Source organism: Neolamprologus brichardi, chromosome 23, assembly GCF_056152115.1.
Source record: "Neolamprologus brichardi isolate AB-2024 chromosome 23, ASM5615211v1, whole genome shotgun sequence".
In the NCBI taxonomy this organism is placed as follows: Eukaryota; Metazoa; Chordata; class Actinopteri; order Cichliformes; family Cichlidae; genus Neolamprologus; species Neolamprologus brichardi.
In genome coordinates, this window is record NC_142125.1 from 24,028,413 (window position 1) to 24,050,053 (window position 21,641).

A 21,641-nucleotide genomic window follows, 5' to 3' on the forward strand; every position below is an offset into this window, starting at 1 on the left:
TAAGAAAATGCAGGTAAAACTCAAAGGAAATACTCCTACTTTAAGGACAGCTCTGCATGGATGTGAATGTGGAACAATTTGATGAGAATAAATATGAATAAAATCATATCAACATGAAACAGCTGTGTAGTGCAGCAGCTGTATTTTCTTCTTTGATAGTAAATTTGCTGACAAGCGTCTTTCAAGTTCATGAGTTTTGCCAGATGTCATGAACGCAGCATCGAAGTCTGATGTGACATTTTCTTCTCCTTCATTTGCGGCTTCATGAGGCGGAATGAAATCTGATGCACAAAGACATAATCACAGAGGTTGAAGGGAGAGTTGAAAGTTCACTTGAAATGTTCTCAGTGTTTGTGATGGGCTTACAGATTTTTGGTTGGTATCGGTGTACTGGAGACTTCACAATAAGCTGCGTCATCCGATATACATCGTTATATCGAACAGCCCTACCCTCAAATGTAACAAATCTAATGGTTAAACCCCCAAAAATGGACTATTCTAAGAATGATGTTGGCCCTTTTTTAATTCTGTAGTAGCAACACATCTCAAAGAAGTTGGAACATGGGCAACAAAGGACGGGCAAAGAAAGTGGCATAAAAAGAAACAGCTGGAGGCACATTTTGGAACTAATTAAGCTAACTATCAACAGGGCAGTAACGTGACAGGGTATGAAAGAAACATCTTAGAGAGGCAGGGTTTCTCAGAAGTAAAGATGGGCAGGGGTTCTGCAAAAAACTGCATTTACAAACCGTGGAACAATTTCAGAATAATGTTCCTCAACATAAAACTGAATCAAATCCCAACTTTATTTATAGCTCACTTAAAACAACATCACAGTACAAAATTATATTAAAATATTCAGAAAATCTCTGTGCGCAAGCAACAAGCCCGACATCACTTTTAGATTGCCCTGACCTTCCGGCTGATTCTGTTGTGGAAATAACCGCATGTGCTCAGGAATACTTCAGGCTCTATCATCTATCAAGAAGAAGACGTATATGAACACGATCCAGAAATGCTGCCGTTTTCTCTGGACTAAAGCTCATTGAAAACAGACGGAGGCAAAGTGGAAAATGTGGTGAGACGACTCAAAATTTGATATTCTTGCAGGTTTAAGGCTGTTACGCATTGGCTTTCATTTCCAGAAACTGCATCCATGGGGTTTTCTCTCTAATTTGCAGGATCTGAGACAACTCCTGTTGTGAACTGGTGTTATATGAATGAAACCTAAAGTAATTGGAAAAATGTCAGGAACATTGACTGTGACCTAAACTGTTTATATCACATATCGGAATCAGTTGATAATTTCTTGATGCATCCCTAGGAGTGAATTTGTGACATCACAGCACTGCAGATTCTGCTTTGTTCAATCAGCTGCCCCCTTTCCTCTTCAAAGGCTCTGTAAAGCATCCATGAGTGGATTATCCCGCTGTGTTTTCATTCTCTGGCGCTTTCATCTCATCTCTGTTAACTGTAGTGCTCAGTTTGCTTAGACCTACATTACTGTGTGGCTGAAACTCAGGTGTAAGGGTCATCTCATGACCACAGGCACGGGGAGATGACCTACAATATGTTTGTGCTGTGCTACAGCGTGAGGACAGGGGGGTCACTCAGGGTTCACGCACTTGTATCGAGATGCTTCTGCAGGCTGTTTTTGAAGCTTCTGTTGTGCATTTTTAGCTCTACAGAGGATTTGAGTGGAAGAGTTAATAACTCAGCAAGTTCCCCAGGAGACAGTGGCGTAGCAATACACTGTGTAGAGTGGATCAGGTGAGCTAAATCATCCAAACTCATGCTTATCTGATAACTAGCTAACACTACAAACCAATGTTTTGATGCATACTCATTAATCCAGGTAAGTAAGTCCCAAAAGGTTGATTCTGTTCATCTGGACGTAACGTTTTCAGTGGGAGAAACGTTTCGTCACTCATCCAAGTGACTTCTTCAGTCTCAGCTGACTGCAGGATTCCCCAACCTTATACAGTACATTTGCACAGAAACTGAAACCAGCCCACTGAATGAACAATGGGCTGTGAGGTCAGGGTTGGGGGCCATAAGCTTTGTCCCAGAACACGAAGCAAAATATATCATAAAAGGTTCTCATTTATGAATAAAAGTGCATTTTACCTGAAAGAAAGGAAAATTTTATTATTATTATTTTATTTTCAGAATATCCCCAGATCACCGTGAAAGTTAGTAATAAACAAAAATGGCTGAAATACTGTTGAATTGTATCTGTATTTGTTATATTTACAACTTACAACTGCTACTTTAAGATATATGATGCACTGAATCATAATGCAGGTAAAATTTACGTCATTCTGGAGCTTTGCTTGAGGAAATGTTCTCTTACTAGACCTCCCTAAATTTTAACTGAATACTCCTGCTGTGAACAGTGTGTTTTGCAAGACCACGATGAAATGTGTGAATGTACGAAACGCTGAAACAGCACTTTTGTGTCCTCTTTGTCATAATGCACGTCCCTAATAACTACACACACACACACACACACACACACACACACACACACACACACACAACTCACAAACTACAACATATAGTCAAACTATTGTTATGCAACACTGTGATAATGAAAAAGGATGAAATTAAAGAAGGCTGGAAGTCATTCCCTGTGTTATCTGGGATTTGCAGCGCAGTTTGGAACGAGTGGTTCCTTCACCATTAAAAGTAATTATGGACACAGGCTCCTTGTTTTACAGTCAGTCGCTCTATTTTGGGTCATGCTCTAAAAAACTCAAAGCCTATTTTGTAAATGTTGCTCATTGTAAGTGTGAGAAAAGAGAATTATCCAGGATATCCAAGCAGTTTGTGGCTTTATATTTATCAGTTACTCTTTTAAAATGTTGCTCTAAATATCTCTAAAATGGACAAAAATGCAGGTTTTAAAAACCAAAATAAGTCTACAACACACAGATTTGTGAGAAAACAAAAAGCCACTATTAATGGTTCAACACGCGATTTAATGCATCCTCAATATGTTGAATGAATAATGAAATTAAATCAGAAAATAAAGCATAAAGCAATAAAGGTTATTATTTTTAGGAGCTACGTCTGTGTACTCTGATGGCCATATGTAAATCCTTTTTGGTTAGTCTCATTACTTAGATTAAGTTTATATCAATCAGATTTCACACAACAGGAGAGTAAATCTAACTGAACACACAAAATAATCTTGCATAAACTGGCAAAGTCGCGTTCTCCCTCACGCTGACTGATGCTGGAGGATTTTTCAGGCTGAGCAGATTTCTGAGGGCTGTTTGTTGTTTTTGGACAGATGTACAATCTGCTTTTAATGGATAATCTGTGAAAACATTCAGCGCTGCCGCACACACACCCATGCGCGCACGCACACACACACAGAGTAAAATCCATCTGCTATGCCTGTAAGCCCACTAACTCCTCGACAAAGCTGATCCTCCTGCACTTTTGCACTTCTTAAACAGAGTCTGAATCACAGATGCAAGGGTCACCACCAATGTTCCCTCTAAGTTTCCATGTGTCTGAGCAAACACACAAACTCCCTGAGCGGTCCTTTAGACGTGTGCACTGAGGTCACGCCAGCATCGAATCCATCCAAGTTACATGGTTTATTAAAATAATCAAATTACAGCATTTACATTTATGTTAGACTACTTTTAATTAAGTGCTTTAGCCCACTTACAATGAAAATTTTAAAAAATCTTGTTCGTGACCTGTGTAGTATGTGAACACTAGTGGAAGTAAAAATAACATGAACACCAATTTTTAAAACACAACTTTCTTTTTTTTTAAAAAAAATAAAATAAATAAAGCTCTGACTTGTATTATGAGTATGAGTCTGTGGTCTGGGAGAGAGTCTGTAACTCTGTCTGCAAAATATAGTAAATAATGACCAATGTTGGGCAATTAATTATATATTTACTTCTAGAGCAGGGCGATATGGCCAAAAATATTTATCACGATATATATTTGAAAATTTGCGATAACGCTATAACTGACGATATAATTGATGCGAGGCAAAATACAACTCCACAACTTTACCAGTGCAAAAAAACCCCATCCATTTATTTTCACTTAAACAAGCAGCTGTTTTTTATGTGCATTAAAGTTATATAAAAATGTAACAGTGCAAATGCAAATTCCTTGCTGAAGGTTTAACCAAAAGGTATTTCCAGTAGAAATGGGCTGACATATCCTGAGCATAACCATGTATAATATCCACTGAAGTTAAAAAGAGCACCACCAACCACGATCACTGACACCCTTACAAACACCATTGCCTTCATAATCAAGCATTGAGCCTCGCTCTGTTGTATAAACTCTTCAGGCTCAACGTGGTTGAATTATTAACTGCAGGCAGCTCCTAAGTTACTTTCTGTGAGGACCCAAATATAAACTCCTTAAACAAGAACAGGATATGTTTCTGTGTCCTTGCTACAGAGTTCCTGCACAGCTTTAACCTCCTAAGACCTGAACTCTTCCATGGCATGCATTTTTAATTTATCTTTGATATTTGGGGATATTGGGACCCGATGAATGTAAAAACAAAGAATCACCGGATTTTTTTTTTTAACCCGATTTGTACATTTGTTTTAAATTTTGATAAAACAGAGGCAGTATAATGTCCTCGTAAATGGATATCAGACCCTTGTGGAGCAAAATTTAGTATTTTGATCTAGTCAATCCAAAATGTGATGGCCACATATGTGAATGCCAGGACCTAGGAGGTTAAAACGGCAAAAGTGATGCTTTTAAGTCACTATTTTAAAGGTAATAGCTAGAAGTTAGAACTGTATTGTTTTAACCTGCCAGAGAAGCCAAATTACATTTTTGAAAATCACTTCAACAAGGTGCTGGAAACATTCCTCAGTCTGGTCTATATAGACATGATAGCATCACACAGTTGTTGCAGATTTGTTGGCTTCACATCGCAAAGGTCCTATCTGGACTTAGATCTGGTGACTGTGGAGCCCATTTGAGTACAGTGAACTCATTGTCATGTTAAAGAAACCAGTTTGAGATGATCTGAGCTTTGTGACATGGTGCGTTATCTTGCTGGAAGCAGCCATCAGAAGATGGTACACTGTGGTACAATACTCAGGTAGGCTGTGGTGTTTAAATGATGTCAGTTAGTACTAAGGGACCCAACGTGTGTTTTGTTCAGTTTTGGTGAACCTGTGTAGCCTCAGTTTCCTGTTTTTAGCTGACACGAGTGGCAACCGATGCGGTCTTCTGCTACTGTTGAGATGCTCTTCTGTATACCTTGGTTTTGACAAGTGTTGATTAAGTTTCCTTCCTATCAGCTCACAGCAGTCTGACCATTCTCCTTTGACCTCTGACATCACCGAGGCATTTTCAACCAGAGAACTGTGGCTCTTTTTCACACCATTCGCTGTACACTCTAGAGATGGTTGTGTGGGAAAATTCCACTACATCAGCAGTTTGTGAAACACCAACAACAACAACAACATGTTAAAATTTACTTAAATCACCTTTCTTTATTATTCTGATATTCGGTTTGAACTTCAGCAGGTGGTCTTGATCACGCTGCTAAACCCACTAAGTTGCTGCCATGTGATTGGCTGATTAACGAGTAGCTAAACAGGTGGACTGAAAAAAGTGTCTGGTGAGTGTATATATTGCATCTGGTCAGATCTAGTCTGCACTGTTTGGCAAGGTGTGGGTTGTAATGGAGGAAGCAGGATTTTATTTAACCAATGACAGAGTCCCAAAGAGGACAGAAAGGCAAGCAGCAAAGTCTGCACTCAAAACATGGAAACTACACGGACACCCCCCCCCCCCCCCCCCCCCCCAAAAAAAAAAAAAAAAAAAAACCGCTCGTCTCCTCTGTCCTCCTACCTGTGACCTGGACATTAGTCTTACTACAACACACTGAAGGTTTTAATTCCTAAAATGCAACTGAAGGACAAAGGAGAGAGGAGGCCACAGGAGGAACTGTAATCACCCAACTTAGTCCCAGCTACCTTGCATCAGAGCCTCACTTATATAAAATTTGGTTCAGCTACATCATAAACAGCTGTGTTAAAGTGACTGATGTTCCATCTGATGAATCATTTCTTTGCCTTACAACAGTAAAAACCTTCCTGACTCTCCCGTCTGCTCTGGCCGGCAGACCGTCTCTCTGACCTCCTTTCTGTGTACTTAAAACCCTCTCGGCCCCATCTCTGTCTGCATGCTTTCTGCCTCAGTGTCTGCAGGTTCTTTGTGAGGTGTGAAAAGCTACTTCAGGAGGCGAGGAAGGAAAAGGGCAAAGCTGTCACTTGCCACCTTCTCTTTCTTTCTGCATCTCTCTCAAGTTCAAGATGCATCTTTTGCACTTTTTTAAGTCGAGATCACTTCACTCTGCAAAGATGCAGTCAACTTCCTGTGAGGAGCTACTGGCAGCTACAGCAGAGATGCTCTTTTATGGCAAAACCCATAATAAGTGTATTCAACATGATTATTCAATAACCTGACAAACACCACACAGTGATTGAATTCTTTAAAAAGTATGGTTTTTAAATTGGACTTCCTTGAACTTAAAATATAATAGAAACGATAAATAAATGAACAAATAAAATTGGAAAAAGAGGTGGTTGTGAAGGAAACAGGACTTAGGCCTAAACTAGATGATGTCTTGGACCACAAAGAAATCCCACAGCTGACTTTCTGGACTTATAAATCAAGCACACCCCTTTCTTTTACAGTGTTCTTGTTCCGCCATTTAGTCCACCTTGAACAAAGGTAACTTAAAGACAGCCCTTGAACAACGGGTAAAAGTAAAGCTCAGTGTTTCTAAAGGTGAGCCTGTGCAGTGTTTCCTACCTGAGAAGAAGCTCTTGGTGCGCAGGTAGCTGACGCTGAGCCTCAGGATGGACAGCTTGTCCAGGCTCGATATGACATCTTCGGGAAAGGGCAAGAGGCTGGCGAGCTGGTCCAACTCCGAGTTCAGGCGGTCACGGTGGCGTTTGGATGGGTTGGATTTGGCGCCTTCGATGGGGGGCGGTTTGACTCTGGAAATCAAGACACTTTTACAGTTTTCCTGGATCCATCTCTGTCTCTCTCTGGCTTATGGGAGCATTATTGAGGCTTCCCACCCTCTTTTTCATTTTACATTTCATAACATAGACACACACACACACACTCTACACTCTCTCTCTTTCGCTCTCACACACACAGACACAGATCCCACAAGAAGATTGCTGATTTATGTACCTGTGCATTTTCGAATGTTTGAGTTACAGGTGTTGTATGTTTGTTTTTCTTACAGGTGCGGCAGTTGGTGATACATTACACATTTCTATTTTGTTCTGTCCTTTTATTACATCTTACCCTAGTCCCTGTATACCACATATAATGTAACAACTTTAAATAACATGAAGAGAAATGAAGCAATAAACCGACAAACCCTGAACAAGATAAATTATAGAGCTAACCTTGGAAAAGCAAAATGTGTTTGGCACAACAATGCATTCAGATCATAATTCTGACTGCCAATATATAAATAAAATTATATATATATTAGTTGTTTGCCAATATATTGGTATCAACATTTATAATGGCTGATAACTGAAAAGTAAAAAAGCGAAGAAGAGATTGGAGAATTTCGTTGCATAGTTTGTCCACCAGACGGTGCTCTGCAACTACCCTGTTTGCAACAACTAACTAAAGGGAGCAGAGTCAAAATGTTGTGAAAATTAGACATGATTATTTTCAACTGCACTGTCATGTTATCATAGTAAGGAGTCATAAATTCCTACATGTAGCAAATACTAAGAGAAATCTATTTGTGTTTTGATTTTGAAAGACAAAAAAATATCAACTTTCATATCAGAATTTTAAACGGCCAAATATCGGTATTGGTATCAGTCTTAAAAATCCCAAATCCTATATAGTTTGGCACTTATGGACATAGGAATGCTCTGTGAATTCTACAGATGGCACTCACTGCATTTTTCACTGTGTTTGTTTTGGTGTGGGGCTCAAAGCCACATGTGAAATGCAATACATCTGTCCGGATGAGAGGCATATGTCAGATATTATTTTCTTTTGCTTCTGTAATTCAGGGTCGAGGAGCCTGGCACTGGTGTCCTATGAGAGTCTGTCCCAGCTTTCTTAGGGCAAGACACGGGGGTACTACCACACCTCTATTTGGGCATCAGCATAGTAATTCATCCATCCATTATAATTGTTATTTAATAATAATAAAAATAATAACAATATTAATGGCTGGATTACTATCCATCCATCCCCTGTTAGCAATAATATTAATATAGTAACTGCTGTAGCAAAAAAGAGTTTCCCAAATACAGGAAAAAGAGAAGTCTTTCTGGTCATCTCATAATCTAAGAAATACATTTTTTTATTACAGCAGATAACAAACCACCACTAGTAAAAGTGCACGTTTACTACTACTACTACAAATAATAATAATAATGATAACAAAAATAACATGGAACATTGCTGTCAGTATCAAAAGCTAATATTTGTTACTATTAAACAATTGTTGCCTTTTTATTTGTATCCATCGATCTGTAACATGCTAGTGACACTATAAATTTGTAGTGTTTTACATAAACATTTAAAAAAGATTTTTTTGTGCCTGTCTTCATAACATCACTATATATATATATATATATATATATATATATATATATATATATATATATTTCATATTTAAATAATAATATAATATTTGTGTATAAAAATAAAGCTTACAACAGACCCACTTCATTGCTACTTACATGGCGTTCACGATAACAAATATAGTTTTTCATAACGTACCCTTTCTGGGCCGGTTTTCTTCTTTTCCGCCCGGCATACATCTCGCTGATTTATTCACAGTGAAGCTGGAGGAAATCCATCAAACTGGTCCAGAAACCACGGATCACCAACACCTGTTCTCACCGACTAATGTGCAACATCCCGGGCCGTCACCGTTAGCCAGAACCGTGATAACTACAGCGCTAATTCAAAGGGCTGAAACAGACGCCATAGATAAACTCACAGTGAAGCTAAGGCACCGAAGCTCCCGGTGAGGAATGTCAAAGTAGTAACGGTACCGTCACCGGTTTATCCCGTCCATGGCGCCCCGCCGGCGGCTCAAATCCAGCATTTAAAAACAAACAGTTTGAGCTTCACATCCTGACACATCCAAAAACTGTAAGAATCGTCGATAAATTTCAGTTGTCGTCCTCAAAGCGCTCCTCCCTGTTTGCTGTCTCTCTACTCTGCTCTCTGACCGGCGCGCGCTTCCCGGGCACCTTTCTGGGCACTGATTTGAAGCCGAGAGCGCGCTTCGGGTCAGAGGTGACGTAAGAGAAGAAAAACAAACAAAAAAAAACGTCGCCGAGTTTTCATTTAAAATGTAAAAAACAACATTTTTCAACATCATAAATGTACATGTTGTTGTTTTCTGATGTTAAAATTCATTTCCTTGTTTATGTTTTTTTGTTTTACATAATATAACAAAATATGAACCACAAAGTTTTTCTGGATTATTATTATTATTATTATACATTGTTTAAATACATTTTTATACATTTTTTGTATGTTTAAAAATTGCAGGAAAGGTTTTGTTTGTTTGTAAGGAAAACAATAATGATCAGTTGAATTTAAAATAGCAGTGTTTTAATCGGAATTCCAACCAGCACTTTTTTAAAGCTTGCAAGCTGCAATTTATTGTGCTTATGGATTTGTACAGCGGACTCTATATATACTATATGAGTTCTTTAATTGTGTTTCAAGGGCAATCTTAAATGTTTCAAAAGCAGAAAAATGTCATCAATTTTAGAAGGATTCACTCTTAAATTAGGCTTCTACGATGTCAAGTTTAAAAAAAAATGTATTTACCAGCAACTTATTTTGTGCTATTGCTGCATTAAAGGTCGATTGCCTCATGTTAGCATATATACTGGAAAAACTTTAGCTTTTTGAGCAATTTTAAATACATTTGTTGTCACAATTTCAATTGTATATCACAGTCAAAACATCTATCTGTCCATAAAGCATACAACTACGTATGTATTTATTTTTTTTATAAATATATTTTCTAGCCCTATTTGCAGAAATCAACTTAAAGTTTAACTTCAAGGAAAAAGTCAAACTTACCAAAATAGTTACACTGTCATCTAGTGGCCACTGTGGAAATCATCACAACAATCCAAACCAGTAATATTATATTATAGTGTATTATTAATCACTTTATTCGTTATTAATTATTAATTAATATGTATTTATGAATTTCAATCCACTGTTTTATTTTTAATCCCAAATTTTCCTAAAGGAGGTTTAGAAAAACTTTGTTTTCACAAAAAAATAAAATAAAATAAAGTCATTGTGTGATCAGATCACATTTAATTTATATGGTGAGCATGTAAAGAGTCAAACACTCATACACAATTAAAGCCAAATATTGACGGTAAAGCCACAAGATATAATAAAAAAACATCATAACAGGAGGTTACATACATATGCAATGTGCAGAAAATGTACAAAAAAAATGATAAGCGTGGGTCATGTTAAGGCAATACAATATTAAAATACACAATATATGACAATACATACTTTGGAGAAAAAAAAGCATAAAAGGACAAATATATATATTTATATACAGTTACACAAAGATACTGCATTTGGAGTCTTGGCCTCCGACGGATTGAAAATGAAAGTAGAGTAAAAGTACAAAGTCAGTATAATGTAGATAAAGCAACAGGAGATATTTATATTTCCACTGAGAGAATACTTTAAGAAGAAAAGCTCTGATTAAAAGAAGAGGAGGAGGAGGAGAAGTGCTGTGAAGAACTATTTCTGCACTGAGTCTCCATCTCCACCCGTAAGTGCTGATATTTAGTTTTGCTTTCATGGCTTTTGGTGAAACTGCTGCAAAAGTTCACAACGACGTTTACACAGGCATAAACTTGGAGCTGCATGAGGTCAAATTCTGGTGCTTTAGATCAAGCTGTAAAAAACTAAAAAACACTTTCAGATAACCAGCGCATGACCGATATAGGGTTTTGAAGAACGATACCAATACCGATATTGGTAATCTAAAAATCCAATATTATGATATACTGGCAGATTTTTTTTTCTTTCAGACACATTAAACATCAAGAGATTTTCCTAACATTATTATGTGTAGTTATTCACTTATTCTCTGACCAACTGTTGTTTTGTGGGGTTCCACACATGTATTGTAGTGCGTGGGGTTGGACGGCACTAATGTGTTAACGCTCTAATGCGGGGCGACCCGCATTAACTCACTAACGGAGATTTGCCGCGATAATGCGGTTATGGTGTTAACGTCATTTTAACGAGATTAACCCTGACAGCACTAGTTTATAACCTTGATGCCACTGGTTTAGTCGTGTGAACAAAAATTCACAGCTCAGAACAGGTTGCTTTGTTTCCTAAACTGTTTTAAACAGACAGTCAAAAATAGGTCAATTTAAAAGACACTATAAAGTGTGAATTCTTTTTTCCATTTTTCTCTCATGTAAAATATACAATAGCTGCCTCTGAGTGTTTTACTTCTGTGTTTCAATGTTACTCCGATAGCAAGAAATGAGTAAAAGGAGAAGAAAAGACACAAAGGATGGAGGTTTGTTGTGGGTAACAAGAAATCTGGTTTTGAAAAACATCCTCAGCTTCAGGTTTTGTTTTTTTTTTAAGATTTAGTTGTTTGGATTTAAAAAAAAAATAACAATAAAAGTTTTTTAAAAAATCTGGACTTTGACTCAGTTTAAGTTTTATTTTAATTTGTTTGATTTTATCATTAAAACATTTCGATATAACCTTTAAATGACATAATTAAAAAACAACAACAACTAAGTACTAAAGTTGTCTAAATTGTTCTCAGTTTTTTGTCTAGCAATAGTAAGTCTCGGACTTCTCACTGTGCTTTGGCAAGTCAAACAATTTAAAGGCGTAGTGCAAAAAAAAAAAAATCTCAAATAATGGCTAAAGCTTCAGTCACACAGGCAAACAATGGTTGCTTGCAGTTGCTGGGTGAATCATTTGCGCCAAAAATCTCCTTGCAAGTGCGTTGGTCGCTAGCAGATTGACGCAGTTGACGCTCACTTGTCTGCAAACTATTTTAGTGGTAGTGAAACTGTAAAAAAAAGTTGTCATTCATGGAAACAAATAGGTGACCGCAGCAATCTGGTAACAATTTAAACAACCACAAAGAAGTTTTTTGTGATTGACTGCAACCTCGAGCACTGCTTGTTTGGAGAATGCATGCTTCTCCCTAGTGACTGGAGGTTATTTGGGCCTGCGTGACTTAGTTAAGGCAAGGGCAACTTTGGTCTTCTAATTAATCTCTACTGACTGTCCCTTTAAAGTTCCTGTCAGTTTAAGGCACTGCAATTTTTTTCCTGGTACAATAAAAATAAAGCAACAACACAAAAGGAAAAGGAAGGAAAGAAAACTGGCTCAGTGACAAAGCTCTTAAAATATATCAACAAGCAGCTGTTTTCACTGAATTAAATCTTACATATGGTCTGTTAGTAGGATGATGCCGATGTCTGGTTGTGCGTTTCTTTTCTTTTTAAACTACAATAATTTTCTACCCTGTCTGCAAAGCAAATCTCCCTCACTGGGACAGTAAAGACTTGAAATGAACTGAATCAGGATGCCTGTTCAAAGGGACATAAAACAGCAATGTTTTAAAAAAAAGGTTGGTATATGCTATCCTTCTGAGCGTTCAAATTAGCAAAGGTGTCGAAATTGTGTACATTGCAGACGGCAGAGGATTGACAGGCGGTTGCCTCAGTGATGTTTCCTTTAACTTCCAGGTCCATCTGTCCCACCCAGAAACGTCCCATCCACACAGTAAGGGGATTTTTAAAAAGAATAAAAAATAAAGGAGAAGGGAAATCATCTGCTTTTTATTACAACAGGGGGACGCTAAACCAACCAGCCAGTCCTCATCTGTGGCAGAATATATAAATGACCTTACTAATATAGTGATCTTCCTCTTAATTAATTGGTTTTTAAAGTGCAATTGCTGGATAGCACCACCAGGTGGAGCCTCCTTCCTTTTTTTGCTGAGTTTCTGCCAGCTGTTGGAAAACCTGTTTTCAAAATTTGGGGCATTTTTTGGTTTAAAAACTCATTTCAAATATATTAAAACAATTTGAGTCGGTTAACTGGGTTTTGGTGGCTGAGGTCTGATTGGTTGGTCATGTCAGCTTCACCTACCTCTGTTAAAAAGCAGCGCCCTTTAACTTGTTTCCATCAGAGGGATCAACTCAGTCAGACTGGACTCATTTTGGTTCCCATACATCCAAATATTCTCGCCAAGCAGTCGTTTTGCATTGGTACAATCCAACCGCATCCGAAAGAGGAATCCAAGCTTTTATCCTGATTTTTCGTCCTGTTGAGCCACCCTGAACCAAACATGAACTCTAACAGCTTTCATCACTGTTTCGTCATAAGAGAAAGAAAAGAAAAGAAATAAAAAGAGGGAGGGAGGGGTGCCTTTGATTGTCTTCTCGTCCATTTTCTGGCACTTTCTTATTCTTCAGTCTTTTCCTTTCAGTTCAAGTTGAGATCCTCTGCCGTCCAGAAGTCACAGCGACTGATTCCTATTTGTTCTCTGAGTAGCACATGTTCCCATTGGGCAGCGAAGGGAAGGGGAAAACTCCGTTCCCGACAACTGGACGGTTGTTCATCTGTGTGAAGACAAACGACAAGTGAGAAGGACTAATTTCTTCAGACACCACAGAAAGGATGCAAATGCAACCTACCAACACAAACTGATCCAACAGTTCGACTAATAGTGGAACTGTTAAAATTCAGCTGAATTTAGTTTTTTAAACATTAAAAAAACAACTGTTTCTAGACCAAAATCACCCAGACATGAAAGGACTTGGAGTGCCACTGTATGCGGATGAAAAACACTGACATTAAATTTCTAGCTGTGTCAAGAACACATCTGATCGACCCCTCTGTGAGCAATTATAAGCTATAGCAGATACACCAAAGTCATGTGTATAAAAATACATCACATAAGACAACAGTTGTAGATTCTAAAGGAGAAAAGTATAGCACATGGTAATTAGAGGCTGCAAAGTTTTCCCCACGAGGGGGCAGTGTTTTACCAGAAAGTGTTACTGTAGTTGCCCCTGTGTTGAGAAACACACCACAAAGATGTGCTTGCTGAGTTAAGTGATGACTTTAAATTGGTCGTAAGTGTGAACATGAGTGTGAACAGCTGTGTGTGTCTTTCTGAGCTGGTGCCCCTCACCTGCCGCCCTGTGACAGCTGGGACTGGCTAAGTTGTTAAAAAACTGTTTGAAAGGTCATCTCGTGCTGCAATTACATACAATGAGTTTGTGATAAAGACAAACTGAAACAAACTAACACCAGGTGATGTGAACAGCGGCGAAACCACATTCACGTGAGTTAAAATAATTCAACTTCTGACTCACAAAAATCCATCAGCTGACATTCGCCTGAGACCACCGGCATCCAGACCTGGAGCCTAAGCTCACTGACAGTGTGTGAGGGCTCCTGGAGCTAAATGCTTCAAGTTTTATTTGGAGCAAAGTGAGCTGACTGATATGACTTCACGGTAAACTGCAAAAATATGATCTATAATGTCCTTATCAGTCGGTTGCCAGGGGTGAATATTTACAGGTCTTCATGTACACGAGTATCATGAGGTAGAACTTGGTGTGGACGTGCCATGAGATCCACCAGTAAACAACTATGAACTGCACATCTGTTGACTGATTAGTAGGTGGCACATGTTAACTGGAACTCAACCCCCTTCATAACCCTGAAAACGCAGAGATAAACCAAAAACTAGCTGTCAAAGTTCCAAGTCCTCCTTCACAGTACAATCTTCTGATGTTAGGATTTGTTTACATTTGTACTTAATTTGAAAATGGAAATGCATCTGAACACAATCTGACAGCATCTATGATCCAAATTCATCTTACTAGAGCCAGACCGATATATCAGTGGTGCCAATATATCAGGATATATCGGCCAATATTAGCTGTTTGTAGATACACAGCATTTATAACCACTGATAATTGACATTTTTAAATGCAGACTAAAGAAGAGACGGGAGAAACACCCTTCAACTGAGTGATGATGTTGATGTGATTTGGTGCTATATGAATAAAATTGAATTGAATTGGATTTAAACTGAATTATTATCTTAGTAAGGACTCATAAATAATGCCCCACAACAAATTTTAGGGAAGTCTGTTTGTGTTTCGTGTGTCTAAAAGACAAAAAAGATACTGCCAGATTAATAACCAAATATCGGCATCAGTATTAAAACCTCAAACCATTCAACTTCACAGCTCTACAAAGATTAATGTTGCTGAATTGGCTCTTTACCTGCGTCTGCTCACTGAAGTTCAGATATTGCTTCTGCTGCCCCAGCAGGCCGTTCGGTTTCAGACCAGTGGGCATCTGACAGGACAGTGAGGCCTCATCCAAATTTGGGATCGAAGCCATTCCTGATATGGCTCTTTCTCCGACCTGGTAAAAGCAGGAGGGATTGGAGGGAATTTGACTGGGGGCCGGGTTCAACCTCGGCTGACTGTGGTGCACGCCGTTCACAGGCAGTCCTGGGGCGGCATTTCTGTACATACAGCTTGTAGAAGCCGGCGACTGCTCCAAGATCTGCTGAACAGGAAGTGGATTAGAAGTCTCTGGAGTCATGAACTTGTTGAGAGAGCCGATGTCTGTGGGGTTCCTCTGGAAAGAGCCCATCTGCTGACCCGTGATCAGCTGCTGCTGCTGAGGCCACACCTGCCTCTGACTGTTGCCGTTTGGGGTCTGTACAGGGAAGTGGCTCTGCATGCAGCTGAGTGATGAAGAGAAAACAGCCTTGTTTGAAATATTGGAGGCAAATGTTTCTCCACAGCTGTCTGCTTGGTGTGACATTGATTTGCTGCACTTGGTGCCCTGGAAGGTAAAGACATTATTTAACTGTCCTTCCTTGTTTTGGTCCTGGAGGCCAAATGTTTGGTTGGCTGGGATCATGTGAAGAGGCACTGGGTTGGTTGAAGGCTGCCTGAGCGGGAACGCTCCGAGGTTGTTGTCCATGCTGCTGGCCTTTAGCTGACTTTGTGTTTGAGGAAAGCTGTTTGGCAGGACGTTGTTAAAGGTCAGTCCATTGGGACCAGAAGAATTAGGCTGAGGAAAGTCCATGTGGCTCAGTTTCATCGTCTGCTGGACCGCTGCCATCTGCACTCCGTTGGGTATCAGCTGGGTCTGCGTCTCGAGAGCCCAGTCAAAGTTCAGCTCCCCGCCTTGATCTGGATCCTGGTTTTGAAGTTGGTCCAAACCAGAGAGGCAGGCTGGGATGCCGTCAATCTGTTGCGGCAGGTTGAGTCCGACATCCTTCTGCAGCTGCTCCTCCACGTAAGACAGGATGTCATTGTTGAGAATGTCGCTGAGGTCGTCGCCGAACCCACCGTGGCAGCTCATCTGCAACAGCGTGCTCTCCCAGCTCTTGAGCTCATCAGGCTCAACGTGCAGGCTTTCGATGAGCTCACCGTCCCCAAAGATCTGCTGCAGGGACTCCATGATTTCCTGAACTGTGGCTTCTGCTTTCACTACGTTTCCCACTGCCGGGCTGGGCTCCGTGTCTCCGGGGACATTGAGTGTGGCGTTGGTATCCCCGAAGACCATGTCGTTGAGGTTGCTGAGGGTGTTGGCGCTGTTCTGATCGCAATAGAGCGAATGGTCCTGATTCAGCATGCAGCCCAGCAAGGAGTCGCGACTGATGGCGTCACTGTCAAACTTCCCCTGCTTGGGGGCGGAGCACGGGTCACGGGGCTCAATGTTGGGGGTGACATCATACAGCAGCGCCTCTCCTGTGGCATAGTTAAATGGCACCTGCAGACGTCTGAGGCGAAGCTGCTCTTCTCCTTCTTCATTTCTGCAGGTGAACACATGAGTGAGTTTTCCACTGGGTCCAAAACAAGCTTTCCATTTCCTGAGCCAAACACCTCTGTCTTTATGAGAGTGAGGAAACAGCACAGGAAATAAGGAGAGGAAACATGAAGGACTCAGGGAAGAAGAGAAACTGAGGAGAGGAGAGGAACATTTAAGGAAAGGAGGAGAGATAACAAAGGGAATACACAGAGAGGAAATAAGAGAAGAAATGACATACCAAGGACACAGGGAAATGAGATCAGATGAGAGGAGAGGAAACAAAGGAGAGGAAATAATGAAAGTAACAAGTACAGGAAAATAAATAACAAAGGAAACAAAAGGAGCAAAGGAAATAATGAAAGAGGAGTAGAGGAAACAAGGAAAAAAGGACAGGAAATATTGAGAGGAAACAAACAATGTAAACAAAGATGAGAAACAAGGAAATGTGAGGAAAAAAGCAAAGAAAGGGATGGAAGAGAGGAGTGGAAGCAGTGAAGAAAATAGGAAGAGGAAAAGAAACAAAACAGGAAACAGGAGTCAAAAAGACATAATGAAATAAGGAAATAAGAGGAAAAACCAAGAGAGGGAAGGAAACAATGAAAGAAACCACAAGATGAAACAAGAAAAAAAAACAGATACAAGAATGGAGAAGAGAAAACAAAGTAAACAAGGAGAGGAAAAAATATGTAAACAAAGATAAGTAACAAGCAAATGGGAGAAAAAACAAAGGAAATGAGGAGAGGAGTGGAAACAGTGAAAGAGTTAAGAAGAGGAGAGAAAATAAAGTACACAACAAGGAGATGAAACAAGAGAAAATCACACACTAGAAAAAAGATTAAATGACAGGAAGCAAGGGAAGCAAAGACAGTAAACAAGGAGAACAAACAAGAAAATACAGGAAAAAACAAAGGAAACGAGGAGAGGAGTGGGAGCAATTAGTAACAAGAGGAGAGGAAACAAAGTTGGAAACGAGGACAAGAGAGCAAATAACGAAGGGAACAAGAAGAGGAGAAGAAATGATGAAGAAAACGAGGGGAGGAAAGATTAAGGACACAAGAAAAAGGGAAGAATTAAGAGAAAAGGTCAGAAACAGAGGAAAGGGAGGAAACAATAAAGGAACCAAGTAGCGAAAGCATAAAGTACACGATGAGGGGATGAAACGAGAAGTGAAAAAACGCAGAGAGGAAAGGAAACAAGGAACAAGGGAAAGGAACCAACAGGAAGAGTTGAACCAAAAAATAAAAGTGAACTAGAAGAAAAGAAAGAAAGCAAAGCAAACTGATTGTGAAGCAGCAGATAAACATCTGACTGCGGCTTTAATGAATTCTTCTTCATGTTCCTGCTGGAGGAAACAAGTCAGCAGACTTACGTCAAAGCTCTCTGCTGGGCCACGATGAACTCGGGTTTCCCGTTTTTTATGATGAGCCGGGCGTTAGCCTGGACCCAGACCCACCGGCCGGCCTTGGACAGCAGCCTGAAGACGGTTATGCCACTCTCTCCAGTTTTCATCACTGCAAGAAGACGTGTCATTTTTAGATTTTGCTGCACAGCAGCTGGCAGATAGCAACAGATTTCTTCAGTTATGGAACCCAAGCGATGCACACAGAATTTAAAACCGGTTGTGCCTATTTTGGCATTTTTCGCCTTTTGTAAACCGAGCGGAGCTTCAGACTTACTTCTGACATGGTTTTCTGCGCAGTACAACATGTCGGCAGCATGGATGAAGTTGTAGCCCGAGCCTTTACTACTGATCTCTATCTCGGAGTAGCCCAGAACCAGCTTCGCTCTGTGGACGAAACACACGCCAGACTTCACTTGAGCGCCACAGCTTCATTCAGACATTCAGTGAGAGATTCAAACAGCTCTCTGTGCCTTACCTTGCGTCGACGCCTATGGGTGTGAAGTCCATCTTGTGTTTGGTCTGGAACATGAGAGTCTTGGTGCGGATCTCCAGGATGGATGGCTGCTGCATCGGCGTTGCGATGGCAAACAGAGCAAGCTGCGGAGGAACCAGTGACCCGTCCTCCGACACGTGGTTCTGATTGTGGAGAAACTTGAGGCGGCCGTGGAAGTTCAAAGCCTAAAGACAAGCACACAGTTTTAAGAATAAAGACCTCCCTTTAGGCCAGGAACATCTTGTGGATCCCGGTGCAGTGAGGCGTGTTGGTGTGCGTGTTTACCAGGAAGCCAGACGAGTTGTCGAGCAGGCAGCGCAGGCGGCAGCAGAAGTTCCTCTCCAGGAAGGACGAGTTCTCTGGAGGGATGGCATGCGGGTTGTAGCTCACTATGTTGCTGCTGATCTCAGGGTTGCTCTGGTCACCTGGAGCGATGAGGAAACATTCATCTTTAGATTATTACACGAAGCAATAAGACGCAAAAGAATTAAAACGAGCACCGCAGATACACAAAATCACACTGGAAAATGTAGACTGCAGCAGCAAAGAGACGTGGCCATGTTTCTGGCTCCTCCTCTGCAGGTCACCTGGACAGGTGTGATCACTGTGAAGTGTGGGCAGACTTACTGGGGCCGTCGGCGCCCTCTGTGTTTGGGTTGAGAGAGAAGTGGAGCTGCTGTCTGAAGAAAGCTCGGTCGTCTGTGTGGATCAGCTCAAACACGCTCTGATGGACGACGTCCGACTGGAAGCAGGAAGCAGAAACATATTTTTAACGACACGAATCACCCTCAAAACTTTCCTCTGACACAAGCGGTTGCTTTTCACATCTAGTGCTTTGTCTTTTTTAACCTTTTAAAATATTTTCAGTTAAGCTTATTTCTTCATTTTATCAATTGCGCTTACAATCCATCATCTTTCTTCTTGGTCCAATGTCCTATTTCTCCTTTGCTTGTTCCATCTAGTTTTCCTACAGTGCTTTTATGTCTTTGATTTTTTCACTTTGCTTGTTTTGTTTATTTTTTCCACTCACTTTACATCATTTCATGATATTTTTGCAGTTGCTTTGTGTCTTCTTTACTAGTTTCACCCATTTCCTTTATGATTTCACATCACTGTGAGAACAGTTTTACTAGTTCTTTATCTCTATGCAGTCTCTTTTCTTCTTCTTTGGTTGGTTTTGTAGTTGGTTTTGTTTTTTAACTGTTTATCTCTTTTGCATGAATTTATTGTCATTTTTATGTTTTTCTGTTCTCTCATTAAATAACAAAAAAATTGGTAAAAAAAAAAAACTATAATATTATGATATGTTAAATTGCAAATGCAACGCAGGGAAAATCACCATGGAAAACACCAGAAAGGTAATCAAAAACTCTTAATTAAAAAAAAGTAAAAGTAGTCTTCAGGAATAGTTCTCCAGGCTCCTTGATGGAATCTTATTTGGATGTTTTTTGCCTTTTGTTCTGACTTCTGCTTTCAGGAAGTCTGGATAAACTATTGCTCAAGGCCACCTTAAAAAACAGTCTGGCTCCTTGGAAGCAAAACAGAAAGAAACGAAGGGTGGTGCAATATTTTTGCACAGTACATATTTACATTTGACTGAAAATATTTCTCCCATAGAATGAAGTTACCATAAGTTAAAGTTACCTTAAAAAAAAAAAAAAAGTCCCCAACCCCGTTTTGTTAATACAACACAGGAAAATGACCCTCACATGTCTTAAATAAAGGTGTGAAATAACAAGCGATACAAAACCGCAATAACATTAAAATTAACTTGTGAAAAGACTCTTAATCACATCGTAAAAGTACCTCCAGCAGTGTGGAGGAAATTTAGACACTTCTTCTGTGCAAATGTGTTTGCATGTTTATCTGACTAAATACACTTAAACAACCACCCAAAGCTAGTTTAAAACTTTTTAAATTAAATGCATACACCTGATTTGAATTTATATATAGTGATATTGACATTTTATTTTTGTAGAGTGTGACTTATTACATTACCATTGTGGCTACTGTGAGACAGAAAGCAGAGGTGGGCTTGCCTTTATTTTAAAGCTTTTTGAGTAAACGTAAACAATGTTGACCTCCATCCTGGTTTTCGTGAGCATCAGGCTCACAAACTGCACTAACAAAAGGTGTAAAGGACGTCACTTTCTGAGAACGACAAATATTAAATAATGGTTCCACAGACTCGGTCCTACGCCTTCCCACCTTTCCAGTGTTTGTCCTGCCGAGGTGCGTTCAAGAGCGATGATGCAGGTGTAAACACACGTGGAGCGAATAATGCTCCCAGCAGTCAGAGCTGATGGACGGGGCTGGAAACAGAGGCGCTGTTGTTGTTGCTAAAGGAGCAAGGTGCTGAGAGAGCCACACCTCAGCAAACAAAGCCCAACAAAAAACCCTCCTTTGTGAGAGACGCTGAAAAATGGCCTCGAACTTCTCATGAGGATTCGCTGTGCACAAAGCAGTCCTAAAGTGAGGATTTGTGGCTTTTTCTAGAGAAATACTCAGCCCCTTGATTTTTACAGTAATCTCCATGTTTTCTTCACGTCTGTTTCCTCTTTTGTCTCCTCCATGACTGTACTCAGAGCTGCTCTATAAATACACTTTATAAAGTCATAAACAGTTGAAGCAGCTGGTGAGTTGGGGTTTTAAAAGTCACTGCAGCCTCCAAAACAAAACGTTTCCTGCCCTGATCTGCAGCCCCACTTCAGACCATGTCATGCATATGAACGAGTGTTCAAATGTGTGTGTGTGTGTGTGTGTGTGTGTGTGTGAGGGCTGTTTACCACGTGCACTCTCTCCAGGCAACATTTTTTAGGGTTTTTTTTTTCTTTTGCTTGTGCT

General features: G+C 40.0%; 2 protein-coding genes across 5 annotated transcripts in view; both read right to left on the reverse strand.

Annotated features, from left to right (window-relative positions):
* ahr1b (aryl hydrocarbon receptor 1b) overlaps positions 1–9,250 on the reverse strand; it is a 56,498-nt gene extending 47,248 nt beyond the window's left edge. For all 4 annotated transcript variants that reach the window (XM_006792859.2, XM_006792858.2, XM_006792857.2 and 1 more), the window contains exons 1-2: positions 8,785–9,250; positions 6,826–7,013 (exon numbers count right to left, since the gene is read on the reverse strand). In XM_006792859.2, coding sequence (XP_006792922.2) covers positions 6,826–7,013; positions 8,785–8,825 — 229 coding nt within the window. In that variant the 5' untranslated portion in view covers positions 8,826–9,250. The remainder of the gene's footprint in view (positions 1–6,825; positions 7,014–8,784) is intronic.
* A 2,220-nt stretch (positions 9,251–11,470) lies between these two features.
* The window catches only part of ahr2 (aryl hydrocarbon receptor 2), a 94,837-nt gene continuing 84,666 nt past the window's right edge, over positions 11,471–21,641 (reverse strand). The window contains exons 5-11 of the mRNA XM_006792856.3: positions 19,425–19,539; positions 19,083–19,222; positions 18,780–18,982; positions 18,579–18,688; positions 18,272–18,413; positions 15,355–16,906; positions 11,471–13,673 (exon numbers count right to left, since the gene is read on the reverse strand). Of these exons, the coding sequence (XP_006792919.2) occupies positions 13,587–13,673; positions 15,355–16,906; positions 18,272–18,413; positions 18,579–18,688; positions 18,780–18,982; positions 19,083–19,222; positions 19,425–19,539 (2,349 nt within the window). The 3' untranslated portion in view covers positions 11,471–13,586. The remainder of the gene's footprint in view (positions 13,674–15,354; positions 16,907–18,271; positions 18,414–18,578; positions 18,689–18,779; positions 18,983–19,082; positions 19,223–19,424; positions 19,540–21,641) is intronic.